Consider the following 17,831-nt stretch of genomic DNA (forward strand, 5'->3'; position numbering starts at 1 on the left):
AAAGGAGGGAGAGATCTGGGTACCAATCAGCTGGCCAGGGATGGCTACGGAGCCATGAGGCTAATTTGCAGAATCATGCTGGCTCATGGTTTCTAAAGTCCATGTAACTATAACTCCACCTTTTCTGCAAAACCACTTTAATAGCGCGTGGGCTACAGTATATTGGAACACACCAGGCTTATCGGAGCCAGCACCTCACTGATACTGCTGTCCATCCATCAGCCTGACACCCCACTGAACAGAGAGGTTCTGAAGCCCCCGGTGACATGCTGTGCATGTGTAGGGGTCCCCAAGGCCCTGTGGGGGACTGCACACACCCCCACGAGCACAGGCAGGAACTAAGACCAGAGAGGTTGACAGCCGGTTGGTTCCTGGGTCATTCAAAGCCTCCCGTATTGATGGAGGGGGCTCAAGCGTGCGGGTGACAGGAGGACAGCTTGGCTCCACCCCAAAATGTCCCAAATCCCACACAGCGGGACCTCTCCCCTCCTCTGACTTCCCACGGCTCTGATGACAGCGCCCATCTTCCAGAAAGCAAAGCTCCAGCCAAAGCTCTTCCTCGGACACTGGTCCCCAGACCAGCACCAGGAAACACCAAGGACACAGCCCAAAGCATCCGCCCCTCTCCTATACACCCCCCAGCCTCCCGCTCCTCAATCTATGGAAGCCCCTCCCCGGAGCCAGAGTGGGAAGGCCAGCTCTCTTCTGGCAAAAGCCTGGTGAGTCTGCGTTTGGCTACAGAGACCACCAGGCGACGGACTCACTTGCGTTAGTCTCACAACGCTTCCGCGCTAGGGGCAGTCCGCAAGCTGCAAGCTTGCCATCGGAAACTCAACACATGGAGTTATCGGTCAGTGCCAGGACTGTCACACTGACAGAGAGATCATCCGGGGCCTGTGTCCACCAGAAGCCTGGAAACACTCCAAGAGGCCAAAATCCTGCAAGCAGGGAGGCATGTTGGCGCAGTGTGTTCAGTTGTCCGCTGCCGTGAGGCCAGCATCTACCATAGGAGGCCAGGAGGCGGCTCGGCTGGTCACCCCTCAACCTGGCTTTCTGCTAACACACTTGCAAGACACCTGGAAATGGCCCAATGCAGTTCCCAGTTTCTGGCTTCGGCCTGGCCCAGACAGGGCTGTTGGGGTCACTTGGGAAGTGAACAATCAGATTACAGGTCTCTAACTGCCTTTCAAGCAAGGTGTTTTTTTTAAGCAACTCTACGGCCACTGTGTCACCTGCGGGTGCCCAGCCTAGGCCCTGGTACTCATCCATCTCACCATAGCTAACTGCCCTTCTCCCTGTAGCTGGCTGCTTTTGATTCCAGTGCCTGGAGGATGCGGTGGCAAGTATAGACGAACGGCTCTCGGTGTCCCACACAGGGCCGAGAAGGAACCGGCAGAGACCCCCTGCTGGACCTGGGCAAAGCCAGGGGTTAAATGAGCAACGCCTCGGTGAGGGTCTCTCGGGCCACAGGCTGAGTGAGCTGGGGGCTTAACAAGCACTAATGGCTTGCACCAGCCAAGGAGCTGCTTACAAAGAACCCATCTCAGCTCCAAATAATGTGTCGTGTGCGAGCCTTAGAACAAGATCAAACAGAAGGGAGCCTCTCTGGAATGTCAAGCTTTGCCTTTAAATAAAAGGAAAGCACCTCCCTGAGCCTGCGCCACCCGCTACAAATCTACTCTAAGACGAGCTGTCACGTGACAGAGCCCCAGAGCAGGCCCACTCCGCGTCTCAGCAGAAAAGTCCTAGGTGACAAATCGATGCAAACAAGGACCTCCCACGGGTGAAGGGACAAGGCGGGGACTGCCCTTGGCCAAGCATCGATGGCTTTCGCCAGTCAGAGCTCCCGGGGCTACGCCAGCCTGACTCTGCGCTCCCGCAACCTCAAGGTTCCACAGCCTGGGCTGACAAGCGCCACCTGGGGCTGCTGTCTCGCTGGCACAGGCAGCATGGCACTCGGGGGCGGGGTATCCTCTGGTCCGGCAGATCTGACTGACCAGCAGATGCGCACCCACACCCATCCGTGCTGGCTCCCACTCCGGCCCCTCTGGATGTTAGCCCAATGGGACTTTCCCTAGCACCACCCTAGGACAACCTGTCAAGGTCACCAGTGACCTTGCTGATTCAAAACCTGACAGCCAATCTTCAGTTCGGCACCGTGTGGCTGTCACAGCAACCAGTCCCTGTCTGCTGCCAGAGCCCTTTCTTGGCTTGGCCCCATGGGGAACTCAGTCCCACCGCCTTCTGGCTCTCCCTGGCATCCGGGCAGGGCTCCAGAAGGCAGCACCCACTTGGCCACCTCCTGCATGCCACGGCCTGGTTACGAGCTCTGACCCTGGCCAGGCCTCTCCCTCCACTTCCAGCCTGTGTCTTCAAGGCCATTTGGAAAAGTTCATGGGGAAAAAAATGGGATTAAAAGATGAGTTTACTACAAAGAAACCATCTGAACCCCTAGCAGAGCTTTACAGAAAGCACAGCTGTCACGGGGAGGGGTTGGGACCGCCCTCCGACTACTGCCCACTCTTGCATCCTGCTCCGTGCCAAGCCCTCAGCCCACCAGAACCTCCTACCTTCTCCCTCCACCTGCCTTCCACCTGCTCAGGAGCCCTCACCTCCTTCCTCAGGCCTCGCCTCTGAACCCAAGGCTCTTCCTCTTGGCTCTCAACTCCAGTACCGTTCCTCTCCTCCACCTTTCCCCGCAGCATCTGCGGTGGAGATAATTGGAAGACCCACCTCCCCCGTGCTGCGGCTCCCTCGGGGTCTACATTTCCAACGAGCAGCAGGAGGGTGGAAGCACAGCTCACATCTGAGAACTCTACTGTCCCAAATCCCCAGTGCTCCTGGACAGAGCTGAGGCTCCCCGTGGGAGCCCACCAGGCTCTCAGGGATACGGCATGGTTACCCCCCTACACATCCACTCCACCTCCCCCCACCTGCTCCCAGCCCTCGGGACCCCGCCTTTTCTCCCCGCCCAACATTCTCCTCCCCCATCACAACCCCCTAAGGTCTGTGTTCAGAACCGCCTTCCCCGCTCCCGTGCCCTCCCTCCAGGATGCCAGGTGTCTGCCCCCTCGGCTGTACCCAGAACCAACTGCATTGGTTTCTGTCTGAGGGTGCTGGCTAAGGCCAGCCTCGCTCCGTGACCTTGACCGCTCTGTCAAGGTCACAGCCCCTCAAGACCCAGCCCAGCCCAGCCTCCACGAGGTGCTCAGTGTGCTGAGCGAGCAAGCCATGTTCTCACATCCAGGGGTATGGAGGAGGGCTTGGGGATGGGGGAAGGGGGGAGCAGGGGGGCAATTCTTGCCGAGAGCCAAAGCCAACCCCCGTGTTAGATCCCCGAGCATCTCTGAGGGATCTGTGACTCAGGGAACAGTTGAAGAGCCACCCACAGACACGTGACATGAACAAGGATGGTCACGGGGTTCTTCAGCCACGAAGAAACCTCCTCCACGGCTGCCTGGCTGGAAACAGGAGTGTGGGATCCGCCAGCAGGTAGGACAAAATGCACTCGCTGGAAACTCCTCAAGCCGATTCCCAGCAGGCAGCATGACCGCCCTCATGGTCTGGGACGGAGTATACACGTGTTCCCCCACCGCTGGATCCAACACTGCTGTCCACGGGAGCAAAGCTCACAAGAAGGAAGCGCGTCAGGTGGGGCATGCGAAGTCCCACGTGGGCACGCATGACCAGCAAATGCCTGTGTACTGGGCTGTCCGGTGCAGCACCAGGACCCCAGTGGGAAATTCCAGATCCAGTCCCCCCCGCCCCCCTGCTCCAAAATCATAAGACCTCATTCTTCTTTCCCACCATTCCCAAACTCCACCAGGAAATACCAGAAAAGGCCACAGTCAAAATGACCAACTGACCATCGGGCACTCAAGCTCCCCGGGCAAGAACCCAGCGTCCAACAAGACCCAGAGCGGCTTACCTTCCCCTATCATGGAGACCCCCACGGACATGCCCATGAACTTGCTTTTGGTCCACACGTGCGTGTTCACGCACAGTCTCTTCTCCTTGCACTCACAGTAGAAGCAGGAGATGGGCGGGTGATGGGACACCTGCTCGGCCACGAACCTCAGCTTGTAGCTTTGGGAAGGGTCGTCAGCCGGGGGGCGCTCGTGGGGGTCGGCTGGAGATGGGGGAGCAGTGGCAGTCCTCCTGGGATTGACCTTGTCCTTGGGGACCTCCCAGGAGCAGTGGAACGTCTCGCCGATGATGGGGTTGTAGGGCTTCTTGGCCAAGGCCCCCTTGCGGCCCTCGTGGAAGGCTGTGAGATAATATTCCACGAAGCAGATGACTCTCTCCTCGGGCGTGGCCCCGGCAGTGATGGCCAGCAGCAGGTCCGGGTGCGCCATGAAGTCCGCGTACATCTCTAGCAAGGACCGCTTCTCCAGGATAAAAGTGGGGAGCACCACCTGGTACAGAGGACACCAAATCAGCGGGGCTCCCCGGGGTGACACGGGTAAGCGAGAAAGACTAGCCAACTCCAGAGTTGGGCTCACCGTTATTTTTTTTTAATTTTTAAATTTTATTTTATGATACCAGTCCACAGGCCCTGGGATTTCCCTTATTCCCCAAATTCCCTCCCCGCCCACTGAGTTCCCTTATATCATTATAACAGTATAACCCTTCATAAGCAGTTGAAAGGCCACGATTCCGCTATTTTAAGTGCATCCTGACATTGTAGACTCGGACAACAGCAGACACTCCAGCATCCTATTGTCGCTGATGCATTTTACAGTTTCATTGAATTCACCAATTTTTTTTAAAGATAGACAGATGGACAGACTTGCAAATCAGAGCCCTTCCATCCACTGGTTCACTCACCCCCTGCCACAAAAACCAGGCCAATAGACCAGGTCAAAGGCAGAAGCCAGGAGCTCTATGTAGCTCTCCCACAGAAGGTGAAAGAAAGCAAACCCTCGGGCCACCCTCCCCTGCTTCCCAGGGTCTATGTGAGCAGAGAGCTGGCTCAGGAGGAGCGCACCCAGGCCTCCCATCAGCACCCCAACGCAGGACGTGGGCATCCCAAACAGTGGCTTCACCTACTCTGCCACACGGCCTTCTCAGCCCACTGGATTCTGAAGCTGGCAGGCCTGTCGACCCATGGGCTCCCCTCTGTGGCGGCTCCCACGTGAGGGCAGAGCCTGAATCAGCACCTGCTTTCCATGGACGATGACATGAGGGTCACAGGCAAGACTCCCTTCTGGGGACTAGTGGTTACAGTTAAGGACCTCCTGCAGCTGGCCGTGAGACAGGACTCCCAGCTGGCCACACCCATCTCTCCGCCTTTCTGTGTGGCCACTATGCTCAAGCGACCTCTGGGGGGGCGCCTCGTGGCCCTCCTAAGCACAGTCAAAATGGAACAACTCGGGGTCTTGAGTTTAAGAAACACAAGTTCCTTAGAGGAACGGGTTGAAGCAAGGCCCCATCAAGCGTGAACATAAACACCTCCACTCCTCCAACCTCACCCAACACTTACGTCTGCAATCCATGCTGGCCTTTCCAATCACGCCACAGGGCAGAGGATGCGAGCAGAGGCAGCTGAGTTGAGAGGACGAAAGCCAGACACCTGGCGGGCCTACCTTGGTCAAGTCCATGCCAAGCTTGAGCTGCGAGATGAGATGCAGAATCACACTGCGTTGGTCCTCCATGACGCCCAGCTCTGTCTCTTCCTTGTCTTCATTGTCACTCTTCTCATCTTCCGATAGAACCAAGTCGGGGCCTGAGTGTGGCTACAAGCAAAGCATCAGTACAGATCACCAGCCCATCCGGCGTTACAATCACACTTGCTTAGCCCCGAGCCTCGCCCCAGAGGGGCTGCATGAAAGCGTGGGCTTACGGCCCTGGGCTCTTCCAGCTGTGTGCCCCCACCCCGACCACCTTATCTGCCTACCCATCCCCAGGGAGGCAAGCTCCCGGCCCCCCAGTTTGACATGACTAAATACATGGGCTCCTCCCTGCCACCCTGGCCGGTTAGTGGGTACCCATGCTAACCTTGTGCAACAGACAAGCTATGAACCTAATACAAGTTTTTGTTCATAAATAAAAGTTGGATTTTCCTACGACTGCCAAGTCACCTTCTTTATGGAAAACTGTCCTCAAAAGCTGTTTGTGCTCTAACCCCTTAGGACACTGATGAAGACACTGATTTAAGCAGGGAGATAAGAAATGAGCATCCAAGGAGAAGTGTGGCCACCTGACCACACTGTGGAGGACTGCGCAGCCCAACAGGCCCTGCTCCCCTGCACGGGGAATTCCATCCCTGCATTCCAATTTCTCAAACTACGCAGCAACGGGCAAGTGCATACCTCAAGGTGGGACTGGCCCCAGCATTTTGCAATACCCAAGCATCTGGAGCCCCGAGTACAGGGTAAGCTCTCATTGGAATTCTGTTGAGAGAAATCACTGCATTCCACAACCCTCCTCGTGCACTCACGGTCTACCTAGAACCTGCTTCCAGGTCAGCAACAACACTGCCCACAGACCATGACCTGCTTCTTTCCAACTGCTGGGTGGCAGGTAAGACACAGCCAACTCACCAGAAATGCTAAGGGTCACAGGTGTTTAAAGGACACACCAGTGACCATCCCAAACAAATGCTTTGTTAACCTGCCCGAGAGCAAAATCACCTCCCACTGAAGGCTCTTCCGTAACACAAAGGCGATTTTAGCAATCAAGGGGTTGCCTAGCCTCTGGTCTGACGTCTCTGCTCCCTTCCTTGCCAGCACTCCAAAAGGAGGCAGGCATTTGGAAATGTTCATAGATGTGTTCACCTGTTCACCACTGGTTCCTGCCAGGCCTGGATGAAGCCGGAGTTCGGCTCCCTGGGCCTCACCCTCTGCAGATCTCAGCGAGGCCTGGTGCCAGGACCCCACCACCATTCCACACACATCAAAACTACCACGTTCAAGTTCCTTACAGACAGCACAGCACAGCCTGTGCACAGCTCCCCGGACACTTCTAATCATGTCTGTTACAATACTGCATACGGTGTAAATATGTTATTATCTAGGAAACAATAAGGACCAGATTCTGCACAAGTTCCGTGTAATTATCACTTTTTCCCTGAATATTTCTGTTCTATGATTGGTTGAATCCACGGACGCACACTCCAGGGCACTAAGGGTCAACTGTACTATCTGTTACTGTAGGGAATGGTTCTGCCAGGATATGGGGGAAAAAAACGCAGGCACCTCTACTGCTCGGTCCCAAAGATGACCGTACCGAGGGAACCTCGGGGGCTGTGGACTGCCCCAATTCCACACTGGGAAGTCAGGTGATGGAAGGGGTACAGCCCCATCAGCAGCCCCGAGACCACCCTACATCTCCTCCAGCACTATCTCCCACCTCCACCTGTGATGTGCTGCACAGGCCAAGGCCACTGCAGTGTTGAGACTTGAGCTGGGACAGCATGGCTTTCCATGGATATGCCTCCTGCCGCAGCCTCTGGCCTCCACGTCCCTGCTAAGGATGGGGGCTGCCTCAGCTTACCACAACCTCGCTCTTCTGATTGGACGCCTCTGGAGTCAGACAACTGGGATGCTATCCCTCCCGGAAAGCAATGCACTAGGCTGCAGCTCCCTTCGCGTTGGCCAGCTGGGCAGCCACGTGAGTTAGCAGAGCTCTCCTCTTCCCAGGGTCATGGGGCAGGGGTAGGGCAGGGCATGCAATTGTGCTTCGGGAAGAAAAAGGACAATCAGAGCCCAGTGAAATCAGATCCCTAGCCAGCATAGGGCCAAGGTGGCGAGAAGGGCTATCGGGCCCCTACACGGCACTGCTGGAGCACTGCGGCTAAGAACCCCTTATCCTTGGGAGAACATTGCTTGTTTTAAGATTGTCACTAGATTTGAAAAATATCTTCATGTACAAGAATGACGTGTCTTGAAGATGCAGCCCCAGTCTGAATGTGAAAAGCCACATACACCCAATGCACGGAGCCTGAGGTGCTCCTTCTGTGTATATTCGGCGCATCAGCATTCATCCGGACTGGGAGCCAACTCAACAGGTCAGGTATGCCATGTCCTCCCTTTGGCTCTCAGGTCAGCAGCATTCCCCAAGTGTTGGATTTGGGGGGCATTTCAAGCTTGGGGGTTTTCAACCGAGGCTGCTCAGCCTGTGGCTGCACGCCGAGAGTAGTCCCTCCTGTCTGCTGTGAGCTGTTCTCACCGAAGTCCAGATGGTGAACTGAACAAGAGCTCAGCAAGGTCTTACGGGCGTTGTGAAGTCAAGAGGGCCTCCCTGCACTTTAGGGGCGACTGCCCAGGTGCCCCCAGGCCTGCACCCCAGGGAGGGACCTCACAGTCTTTTATACACTTGGTGTATTCCATTTACAGGGTGCCTGGGACCACACCTTTCCCTTCTCTCTGCCTTTATTACTGCAAAACTCAACCTAGCCTGGCTCTGACTCCCAAGTCGGAGGTCCATTGTCCCCCAGTCCACCCCCGGCAGCAAGCCTTGATCTCGTGGCACTGAGACACCCATAAACCCCTCCGATGCCGCCCAGCACCCCAAGCCAACACCCACACTCTATACATCTGTCACTTCCTCTCAAAGACCCTGGGGCTGCAGCAAAGGACACTGGAGCTGTGTCCCAGGCCCAGCTGCTGACTGAAACCCACCATCCCAAGCCACCCTACCCAGCAGGGAAAGAAGAGTCCCAGGCAGGCCCACAAACAGCCCTATGTTATTGGCACAAATTCTCAACAAATCCTGCCCGGGCTGGAACAAGGAGTTAGTGTGTGGGTGCCTACAGTGTGTGATCTCCGAATTGCCCTATGACGCTGTCGGTTAATAATCATAGTTGGGTAGGTGGGGGGCAAAAAGGTCTGCCTTCGCTGCAACACAGCAGGACTCAGTCTAGCTGCAGACAAGGTCCCTCCTCTACATGCAGCCAAACTGGGGGGTGTGCGGGGAGGACAGCGGGACCATCTGTCAGCGCCCAAGAGCACCCCCAGCCCGGCAGCCAGGAACACACCTGAGTGGCAGAAGCCCAATTTCTTGCACCTTTACTTCCCAAGGCCTACAGCTGCAGGAACCAGAGGCCACAGCGAGAGCGGAGACACAAGGCCAGGTCTTCAGACGTGGGGCGCACGCATCCTACGTACCAGCTCAACCACGGCATGCTCCCCCGCCCTACCCTCGTTCCTTAGGGCGTCCTCCTCCCTTCTCTCCGGGGTGCCCCATTCTCACACAACCTCTGCATCTCTAGGAGCTTTCCCTTAGAAAGCACGAACAGGTGCTCAAAGGTAGCATATGCCTGTGCGTCTCCAGCTCAGAAGTACAAGGAGTGTGAGTGCCGGTGAGGGTATCCCGAAGTCGCCCAAAGATCTTCACATCCCAGCTGCCCGGGAGACCTCTGCCGACGGCCCAGCCCGGCCACAAAGACGCATGCAAACCTCAAGATGAAATGCAATGGAAACATGTTCCAAAGAGAAGCAGCCTTTGCAATGAGATTTTTTTTTTTTAATAAAAACAAGAAATGTGATTTCAGGGTGTAGGATGCTAAACAAAATGAAACAAAATCAAGTTGCAAGGATGGGGGCAAATGTGAAAAAGTTCATCTTAAAAAATGTATTTTTACTGGAAAGGCAGATTTAGAGAGAGGAAGACATACAGACAGATCTTCCATATACGCTGGTTCACTCCCCAAGTGGTCACAATGGCCGGAGCTGAGCTGAACCGAAGCCAGGAGCCTCCTCCAGTTCTCCAATGTGGCTGCAGGGTCCCAAGGCTTTGGGTTTTGGGCCATCCTTCACTGCTTTTCCAGACCACAAGCAGGGAGCTGGATGGGAAATAGAGCAGCCAGGACTCGAACCGGTGCTCATATGGGATTCCAGCACTTGCTGGGGGTGGGTGGATTAGGAGATTGCATCATCACATGGGTCCTAGTACGAGAACTTCACAGATGAGAAACGCAGTGTCATGGGCACGATGAGGTTTAGAACATCGCCGGGTAGGCCAGTGGTGACCTGGGACCCATGGACAATTTTTCTAACATCTGCCACTATCCTAGAAACTACAGACATTGTGTGTGTGAGCACCACTGCAAAGGGACTCCACAGCCCTCCCTGGACCCTCAGGCCACGGAAGAGATGGGTCCTTGGGGCAGGAAGGCAATAGTCCCAGTCCCAGCAGGTGCACATGCATCCTGGTCCTGAACTACCGGCCCACACCCGCATGCAGTGAGAATGGCCTGCCCATGCCATGATGGCCCAAGCTGGAGGGCACCACGGTGGCTTGGGAATGCTGGGCTTTGCTTTCAACACAAATCACAATGTTTTGCAAAAACCTCAATGTTTCGAAACAAATGAAAATGGCAAACAAAGTGGGAATTTTTTACTTGTTTTTATTCAATACATAGGTGTGACTGAAATAAGATCTGGGCCAGTTCTAGGCACTCACTTCCTTACTGCAGGCTTCACTCCACCCCACCTCCCAGCCCCAAACCAACCTCCTCTCCCTCCTCCAAGGGCACGAACCCCCCCAGACCCATCCTGCTTCAACAGTGACCTCACCGTCTGTTAACACCTGGCCCTGGGCAGCCAGCCCCACACTAACAGTCTGTACTGCTTTGGCATCCCTTCATCTGCGCATGCCCCAATCATGTCTTCGCCCGGGTTGGGAGCAGCCCTCACATCATGCAGAGGCCCATGTGGGTGCATCCCCCAGGCCACACAGGTGCCTCCTGGCTCTCCTAGGCCAGAGCCCTGCCATCCCACACAGGCAAGGGAAAGGGATCCAGCTGGACTCACCCAGCCAGCCAGGACCCAAGCCAATGAGTAAACCTGCAGTGGTGTGTATGTTTGAATAAACAACATCTTCCACAACAATATCATACTCAACTCTTCTACCGCCCACACGCCAAGGACAGACAAGAGCCAGGCAACGCACAGCAGAGTCCCCGCTGGCAGCCGGCACTGCAGCTGGACCATCTCAAAGCCAGGCAGCTTTCTGCAACAGTGACAGCTTGGGGGGAGCAGGCAGGCACAGGGGTGCACCGAACCGTAACCAGATAATCTAGGCACCGAATGGCAAGCTCAGACATCCGGAAATATCATTTCCCTGGCAAGGTGAGGAAACCTACACATTTCTGGAACCGTACAAGAATTCAGGGAGGCACAGGGGAAGACAGACCCTAAGCACCACCCAGAGAACCTCAAGTGAAAAAAAGGTCGGACACACTCCCTCCTGGGAAGGGTGCCACCTTCCCCACGCTCCACACACCTGTATACAACATGCAACAGCAAGCAGCAATGGCTGGCAGGTGGGCCACAGAGGGCTGAGGACCCAAACAGCAAGCTCTGGCAGCATGTGAGAGAGGCCAGCAGGGACAAAAAAAAAAAGGATTCTAAGGCTGAGACAGGCACTTGGCGAAGGGATTTGGAAGGAGGTCAACAGGAGTGGCAAGAGCAAGAAAAATCTAAAGGGAACTCGGTGTCTGCGACATGCAGGTGTCCAGCGAGCCAGCTTCCCTACCCTCCCGCCCCACCCCAGTTCTAAATGATACTGATTTGGATGACATTTATGAAATTTACCAAACCAAGGACCCACCCGTTTTTTCGTTTCAACATTTACAGCATTGTTTAAGCGAACTGTCAGTCACTGCTTCATTCCCATGGTGAGCCCCCCTCCACACCGGTTCTATCTTACATCTACGAAGCCCTAAGTCACAGCCCGGGGTCATGGCCACTGTGTGCCCAGCTGCAGGTGAAGTTCGGTCCGACTCTGCATCCATGTCCATCCCATTTGGAGAACCTGAACATGCCACGGCAGCTGGCAGCAGTCCAGTCAGTGGCCCTCAGCCTCCTGGGCCATCACTGCCCAAAAGGAAACTTAACCATCACGTATCTACCCAGTCCTGCAGGAGGTCGGGGGCTGGAGGAGGGACCTTCACAACGACACGCTACGACAAATGATGTCTGTCGAAGACACAGAACCACGAATGCCATGCGGCTACTCCAAATGACCTACTGTCTTTTCCAGGCTTAGCAACGGTGGCACTTCTCCTCTGAACGAGTCTTGCTGGGGCCCGTCTCTGAGTCTCCAGAAATAGGCCATCCTGGCCGGCAGGAGGAGGGTCTCTCGGCTGAAAGAACGGATGCTCCCCTTGGCTCAGAAGTCATGCCGAAGACAGATGTTGTGGGTGCGCGGTGGCGTTGAGGTGGGGTCGTGCGCACAGCTGATGGTCCGGGCCCTGATGCAGGGCAGCCACTCGAGGCTCCTACATAGAGACTACCCTCTGCATGGAGCCACTTCCGAAGCTCGGCGGCTGATGGTGCCTTCCAGGTCCCCGCTGTACGGAGGGGGGGGGGACCTTAGCTTGCCATTTGGAGGTAGGTTCAATGGGGAAGGCACACCCGACGGGAGCAGGCGCTCTCAGCCTCAACAGGTCGCAGGACAGGCATAACCACTGGCACGGCCCCCGCTGCCACGCTGGAGGTGTTCAGTTGGCTGTCACTGACATCACAATCCTCTGGCTGCCTCCCAGCGGGGCGCTGGCTCCGTGGCTCTAACCACACATACACACACACTGGCCACACTTGGCGCTCACAGACTGGAAGGAGAGAGGCGCTTCCTGAGCCAAGGGGCCGACCTGCAGAAAGGTTCATTTTCAATCATAAACATACACCACGCAAGGACGCAGCAAACTTCCTGGGGGGCGGGCAGGGGAAGGAGGAGGAGAGGCGGGGCTGGGAGGAGGGGTATTTAACAGCAGCCAAAATAAACAGGGGCTCCTTCCCTAATGCTGGGGGGGGGGGGGGAGGGCGGACATCTGCAGGGGGCACAAGCATTCTCTCTGATTTCCAAGGATCTGCTTAGAAACCAGAGACTAAACGAAAGTAAACAATGAAAGAACCAAAAAGGAGCCCCAACTCCCGGCCGCCACCCCCCAGAAGCACAAAAGAGCACGGGGATTAGCAGTGTGCCAGGGTGGCCGTGGTCTCACAGCCATGGGTGTCTGCACCTGCCACAGGGGAGCTGCTCCCCAGAAAAGAACAGAGAGGAAGGACCAAGTCCCCACACTGGGTGCTTCACAGCATCCGCCTGGTGAGCACACCCAGCACTGAATCACGAATTCGGCCAATGACGACGCAGCAGGACTTCCCCGAAGCAAAGCTGCCTGGGGGTGGGGGGCGTGCACCAGCAGCATGGCCCACGGGACTCTCATCAGCCCCTGGCACGAAGGGCACGGGAGGCCACAAGGACAGGGAAGGCGACTGGCACGGGTTGGGCAGATGGTGAAGTAGCGGGGCAGGGCTCTGTGCGCTGGCTGCTGGTCCAGGAGACACATCCCCCCAGCCACTGCTCTTCCACCCACTGGGCTCAACCTCACCCAGGCAGCAGGCACTCAGGCTAGTGGTCAAGACCCCGATTGCAATGCCCGGCTTCGAGTCCTGGCTCCCCCCCCCCGCCCCCAGCTTCCTGCCATGCACATCCTGGAGGGCAGCGGGGATGGCTCAAGTTCCGGGGTCCCCACCCCTGCCAAGGGGAGTCCTGGGTTGAGTTCCCCCATGGGCTCCTTGCCTTTGGCTTGATCCAGCCTGGGCTGTTGTGCACATATGGGAAGAGACCCAGCAGACAGGAGTGCACGCTCTGTAAATTTACTTTCAAGTAAATCGAGGGGGAAAATATTTTAACAAGGACAGGAATGGGCTCACTCGCCCTGGAGAGTGTCCTATAGGCTAAGCACAGTTCCCAGGGGCTGGTCATGAGCAATGCTGGCAGAACAGCCTGCAGCGGCACACCAAACACACAAGGATTTGTCACTAACGAGTGGCCTCCTCCCCGGCTGCTGCCCCTCACCAAGCCACAGGACATCGCCAACTCCTCTCCCAGGCTGTGCCAGCAATAAGAACACGGAGCTACCACAGCCCCAGCCCCTGAAATAGTCCACTTCCTGACCACGAAGCTGGTATGACTGCTCAGGCCTGGGGCCATGCCACAAAAGGATTCCTGTCTCAACCAAGCTCACGTGCAGGCAGGCAGGCAGGCGGGCAAGAACAACGCAAGACAATAAGCAAGCAGCAAGGACAGCAGAGAGCCAGGAACAGAAGACCAGCCTCTTAAGCCTCAAGAAGGTTCGGGAAGACAGAGGAGAAGGTCCATGAAGCCCTCACTCTAGTCCTGCTGGGGCTCTGGCCAGAGGAAGGGCAGTTACTCCAGAGCCCCAGACTCCAAGGACACCAGGGGCAGGTAGAAGCGTGAGCACCCCCAATAGGCTCAGGATGGGAGTGCAATCATGCCTTCTTCCAACCTGGGCCTAGCAGGTGAATTTCAACCCATCCCTCTGGACGCAGTGTGAGCACTTCCACAGGGGCGATACTCCACTCGCCCCCCCAACCCTGCCTACCCAGGCCCTTGCCATGGGGCACAGCCACTCAAGCATGCTGCAGACTGCACAGCTAAGGACTGCTAGCTCTCCTGTGGCCAAAGGGCACTGCTGAGGCCTTGGGGCCGAGGAGAACCCTGGCTGCCAAGCAGCTCACCAATGCCAGGGTTCCTGTCCAGTACAGAGTTTCCCATTTATAACACCAAAGAGTGGTTTGTAACAGGTATTCAATAATTTGTTTTTCAAGGAATGAATAAAATCAAAGAATAGTCATTAGGGGGGTACTTCTGTGTACACAGATTTTTTTTTTAAATCCCTGCTGTTTCTTTTCCCTTCACATGGCCGCACTTCTCCCCCTCCTCTTCTACCTATTAGGGATGAAGCATTCTCTCTGATTTCCAAGGTCGTAGGGCTTCGATTGCCAACACAGCGCGCTGCGTGTGACACAGGACACCACGGTGTGCGCTTAGCTGCACGTGGGCGAAAAAAAAAAAAAAGCCCAAGAAGGGATCAGGGTTTTGCAGAGCGACAGGCGTGCACTGTCCCCAGAGGACACAGCATCGCAGGACATCGACTGCATGTCACAGACCTCCCCCATGCTCCCGTGACCTCCTTAACGCAGCACGAAGGTCCGGGGCTGACTGGGACAAACACCCTTCTGGCTGCTGGCGCGGTATCTTTAAGACCCAGAGAACTGTCTAAGCTGACCACCTCTGGAGTGTGCTGCAAAAGACCGTCAGAACCTATGGGTCCTGCTCTCACCCACCTGCGCACACGCACACACATGCACAATCTACCTTCTTTCTCTCTGGTCACATGTGTTGCTACCCCTAGCTTTTGCAATTCTGATTCAGTACACGGTAACCTCCACGCACAGCTCCATTCGTCGCCTGCACATCTCCAACTTGCAAAAAGGGAATGAAGAAATAGATTGACTTAGGCAGAGTCCCAAGTCTCGGTGACCAATATTCTACCCCTTCCTTCTGTAATACCCTTTCCCCAGGACCATAAATCTCCACACACCGACCTCCCGTCGCTGCAGAGGGAGCGTGGTCAGAGCCAGCAGATAAATCACCTTGACACAGTTCCTCACCGTGGACGAATCGAAGAGTCAGCAGGTGGGCAGAGACGCAGCTGCTCAATGTGGGGGGGCCACGTTTGCACAGTGAGGACAAGCACCCCAAACTAGGAGAACGCCAAGAATGCTCATACCACACTGCTACAACCTCTCCAACATGTCACCCCTCTTTCAGATCCGACTTGCTCCTCTCAAAGCAACCGCAAAACAAGGCAGGCAGGCAAGGGCCGATGGGGAAGAGGGTGGGGGCAGTCCCACGGGTAGCCCGTGCAGCTCAGGCCCTTGGCATTCACCGGTTTCCAGGCGCCTAATCCTTGGGGTAGTGCTGCACGACAGGACAGGCTGTAGCGCCTGGTGAGGATTTTTTTCATAGGCTGCACCTCCCAACTGGCAGATGCGAGGGCTGACCTCTGCAACACTCCGCAGGTTATGTCACAAAGCCACGCGGGCCTGGGGGGAGGGGGAGGAGCAGGAGGGAGGCCACACGGGGAGTGTTCCTGGGGCCAGCCAGAGAGGATCCCTTACTCAGAAAAACAAAACCCCAAAATGCAGCCCCCCCCCCCCACAGGCCCTGCCAAGAAGCCATTTGGAATTTTCCACCAGATTCGCCTCGTGAGCAGAGAGCTCGCGAAAACGGCCAGATGCTAAATCCAAGAGGGTCTGGCACGACCGACGCAGCGCCGAGGCGTGTGTGTGATGGTTCTATGGCTGACTCTGCAGGAGAAGGCAGGCAGGCAGGCAGAAGACAAAGCAGCTCACAACCACGGAGGCACAGCAGCTGCATCCGACCCCCAGGCTCAGCTCCCTCAGAGACCGACCATTCCAGCCTCTGCAGGCCGCAGGTGCACCGACAGCCACACCCCACCACAGCTTGCCTCTTGGCATGCTGACCTCAGAAACAAGCCCTCCTATCCCCCCGTAAAAAAAAAAAAAAAAACAACTTTGTCTTTTCCTTCTACTCTCAAGAGACAGAGAATAATAGTTGGGAAATCGACCCAGGAGACAGACAGACACACTGGGCTGTGAAAACGCTGGGCTCCATGCGACGCCCGGCACACGGCAATACTGCCAAATACAAATAACCCAGACGAACAGTCACGTCTTATTTTGCTGGGAAACGAAGCATAATCATGAGGGACAGCCTGAATTCTTCCACCTCTTAGTTAAGTCCCAAGGGTGGGACAGCCAGGAGGTCTAACCTCTACGTGTGTCTGAATGACGGGCTACATTCCCTCCAGACCCGGAAGAACAAAGTCCAGACCATCGAATCACTACTTGAGATAACAGCATCCAAGTGGGGTACCTCAATTGTCTTCCCAAGGGCTATAGTAAGATTCCCACTGAGAACCACCCCCACCTGTGCGCTTTGGTCAAGGTCAATGGCTAGACGTGGTCCAAGGAAAGGGAGGGTCTAGACAGCTCCAGGACACTGATCAGTCATCTTTCATCCCAGGAGCATACGTAAGCCAGACTGGTTAAGACTTACTCCTACAGGAAGTCCACCGGGATGAGCAAGGCAGAGAGATGAAAACAAGACAGAAACAAACCCTTTAATGCCACCAATGGACTTATAATCAACTTCTTATAGTGGGCCCAGCGCAATAGCCAGGATCCCCATATGGGTGCCAGTTCGTGTCCTGGCTGTTCCACTGCCCATCCAGCTTCCTGCTTGTGGCCTGAGAAAGCAGTCGAGGACGGCCCAAAGCCTTGGGATCCTGCACCCGTGTGGGAGACCAGGAAGAAACCCCTGGCTTCATGTTGGCTCAGCTCTAGCCATTGAGGACATTGAAGAGTGAACCAGCAGAGGGATGATCCGACTCTAAATTTGCCTTTCCAACAAAAATAAATACATCTTTAAAAAGAATTCTTACGCTGTGTTGACTACATGCACAATGCTTTTCCTTTTTAAAATATTCACTTATTTATGCGAAAGAACAACAAAAAGTAAGGGAGAAGTGGGGCTGGGGGAGACGGGCCAACTGCTGCCAAGGCCAGCGCCAACAGTTCAGCTCACCAGCGGTTCTCAACGCAGTACTTCTCTAAGTGAGCTGGAGTCTCCACGGAAGAATCAGAGGCGGGTCTACCTCAGTGAAATTGAGACCCGTAAGCCTGATAATAAAGGGACTGGCCAGCTGAAGATACAGCGCACGGAGACCACGTGCTCAGGGTCATTTGTGGGTACAACAGACACCTCGTCTCCCCTGTGCCACATTCCAACTTGCCACTAACCAGAAGACGAAGCGGAAACAACTCAAGGCACTCCAGTCCGGAAGGAGTGTGAGTAGAGACTTCTGGAATCCCTGCACGGATCAGAGCCGAAGGCAGCAGGGTCCTTCTGCTTTGGGTCGCGAGGTCATGCCTGCGTAGGGGGGCCGGATCCAGCTGCTTCTCATGGCCACACAGCTGGAAGCAAGACCTCAA

At 55.7% G+C, this 17,831-nt stretch overlaps 1 protein-coding gene across 2 annotated transcripts in view; it reads right to left on the reverse strand.

Annotated features, from left to right (window-relative positions):
- OSBPL10 (oxysterol binding protein like 10) overlaps positions 1-17,831 on the reverse strand; it is a 164,840-nt gene that overhangs the window by 6,416 nt on the left and 140,593 nt on the right. For both annotated transcript variants that reach the window (XM_040963936.1, XM_040963927.1), the window contains 2 exons: positions 5,586-5,735; positions 3,929-4,415 (listed from right to left, as the gene is read on the reverse strand). In XM_040963936.1, coding sequence (XP_040819870.1) covers positions 3,929-4,415; positions 5,586-5,735 — 637 coding nt within the window. The remainder of the gene's footprint in view (positions 1-3,928; positions 4,416-5,585; positions 5,736-17,831) is intronic.

This window comes from Ochotona curzoniae, unplaced genomic scaffold (assembly GCF_017591425.1).
Source record: "Ochotona curzoniae isolate NIBS_2020 unplaced genomic scaffold, NIBS_Ocur_1.0 contig_1302, whole genome shotgun sequence".
Lineage (NCBI taxonomy): Eukaryota > Metazoa > Chordata > Mammalia > Lagomorpha > Ochotonidae > Ochotona > Ochotona curzoniae.